The sequence below is a fragment of the Arachis ipaensis genome, chromosome B06 (assembly GCF_000816755.2).
Source record: "Arachis ipaensis cultivar K30076 chromosome B06, Araip1.1, whole genome shotgun sequence".
In the NCBI taxonomy this organism is placed as follows: Eukaryota; Viridiplantae; Streptophyta; class Magnoliopsida; order Fabales; family Fabaceae; genus Arachis; species Arachis ipaensis.
Window position 1 is genome coordinate 135,097,634 of NC_029790.2, and position 2,452 is coordinate 135,100,085.

The 2,452-nt window shown below is 27.0% G+C and overlaps 1 protein-coding gene across 3 annotated transcripts in view; it reads right to left on the reverse strand.

Moving 5' to 3' along the window:
• Window positions 650-2,452, reverse strand: part of LOC110263648 — a 4,305-nt gene continuing 2,502 nt past the window's right edge. For all 3 annotated transcript variants that reach the window (XM_021105317.1, XM_021105316.1, XM_021105318.1), the window contains 2 exons: window positions 1,993-2,338; window positions 650-1,457 (listed from right to left, as the gene is read on the reverse strand). In XM_021105317.1, coding sequence (XP_020960976.1) covers window positions 1,379-1,457; window positions 1,993-2,338 — 425 coding nt within the window. In that variant the 3' untranslated portion in view covers window positions 650-1,378. The remainder of the gene's footprint in view (window positions 1,458-1,992; window positions 2,339-2,452) is intronic.

The following is a 2,452-nucleotide window of genomic DNA, read 5'->3' on the forward strand; positions in this document are numbered from 1 at the left end:
TTTAAACATAAAATATATTAATTTAATTTCTCTAAATATTAATAAAATATCTCTATCTATATTTCATCTATCAAATATAATTTTATGTCTTTATATTTCTATCTCAATGTTCCATCCCTTTAAACAAATACTCCATCCTTTTAAACAAATACAAGCAAGGAGATGATTAAAATGTACAAACCTTCGCCCATCTATACTAACTTACATTGGTATAATAATTTATTAAAAAAAAATCTAGGGACAGCAACTTTGTTAAATTCTGGCAAGCATGTAACCAGTAAAGAAAAGTAAACCATTAGATGAAATGTCACACCAATCTCACACCATTAAAATTATCATTGATGACTATTTGATGGCTACAAATCACAAAAGTTACTGCCCTAGTATTCCTCATTTATTAATTAATAATAAATTCTTAAATATAAAACTCGAATTTCGAAAAGAATGAGAGTCAAAGAATTTAACTATCTATAGGGAACGGTATAATGTAACTTTTTGTATCTTCCATGTATTTCACCTACCCTTCACTCGGTGCTATATAAATAAGTGCACTCCCTACTTCACATTCCCACAATCCAACGACACATTATTATTCAGTGCCACTCTCATCTAATTAACTACTCCATATATATCTTACAATCACTCAAAAGAGTTCTTTCTTCATCTTCTTCACTTCCCCATTTTCTCAATTATTCAACAATATATAATAATCTCTCAAAGCCAAAGAACATGAAGCTATCTTTTGTAACTCTTCTTCTTGTGTGCCTTGTGCTCACCTCTTCTTTCTTTGAAGCCTCAATGGCTCGTCCAGGTATATATATAATTATTTACATTGTTCAAACCCAAGACAAAATATATTAATCCATCGAAATAATGCTAGGTAATCAATAAATTTTTTTTGAATAAGATGAATAACCACCAATCAAATCAAAACACACTATATATACCTTCAAATTACCCTCTTAAATCTTAATATTAGAATAACCTACCATTCGTACACCTAGTAAAATGAACATTCGATATATTAATTGTTCACATTATTTAATATTTTCATTGTCTGTCTATAACTCACAACTTTAAATATATTGTCCAACACTTATTTTGCATTATACTCTCAAGGCAAAATAATAAAATAATAAAGACACATATATTATATCTTTCAAGAGGAAAAAAAAGTGATTTGAAAAAAAAAAATTTGATAGCGAAGAGAGCTCAAAATCGAAATCATAGCTAGTAACTCATTCCCTAGAAGCTTGATGGGAAATAAATAAAAAATAAAAAAAAGTAAGCTATATGGGAATAATTAAAGTGAATCATGGAGTAACACTACTAATCAATACACACATACATTATTAATATGATAACATTTTGACAAAGCCTAACTCATAAATAATCTTCGCACTTTGTGAATGAGCCTTCTGCACACAGGGCACACTTTGCTCTCTCCATCCACAATCCTGAAAAATTAAATATGGACTCTAAATAATTGAAAATCTACATTTTTTATTTTTATTTTTGAGACACGGATATGAAATTACAAGATACCACAATTTTTTTTTTAATTTAACATATAAAAGTTAGTAAAATAGTTAACGTAAAGTATTATAAAGACAATACAATGTACTTTATTAATTGCTTAATAGAATTTTACTTACTTAGGTATAAAAAACCGAAGAATTAGTATTAAAAAGAATATTAAATCTAAAAATATATTTAAATTATGAGACTTAATATGCATATAAAAATTTGATTTTTATGTAATGAAAGTGTAAAAAAAATTTACACAGATATCTAATCGTGTATTATTATGTCAGTAAAAATAACTAATTTTAAATTCACTAATTAAAAACTCATCTAAATGCACAAATTTCATTAGATGGTCGTATAAAATTCTTTATATTATCAGTATATTAAAATTGAACTTAGTATATAAATATATAATAGAAATTCTAGGGATTAATTTAATTATATAAAGTATGAATGCATATATACCTCTTTGCACAGGGAAAGCAAGTGGCAGAGTGGCCACAAGGAACAAAGAAGCAATTTCTTTGTTCATCATAGCAAATGACACACAATTTCTCATCATATAATTCCTCTGAGGAGCAACTAGAACCATCTTCTGATGATTCTTCTTCTTCATCATTTTTTGGATTTGGCTTCACATGATGATGATGCATCATTGGTTCAGTAATTTCTTGTGATGAAGAAACTAATACATTATTATTGTTGTTGCTTGTGTCAATTGTAACATTACTATTGTGATTATCATTATCATTTTGATTATCATAACCTCCAAGGCATCTCAGTATCATGAAGATAACAATTATACAAAGTCCTACAAATTTAAAACAGGGCAAGTAAACTCTTTAGTTTAGTATAAAACATTATCTATTAGGCATTCCATTCCACAATTAAAATATATAAATTTAAAATAATTAAACCTTTAATC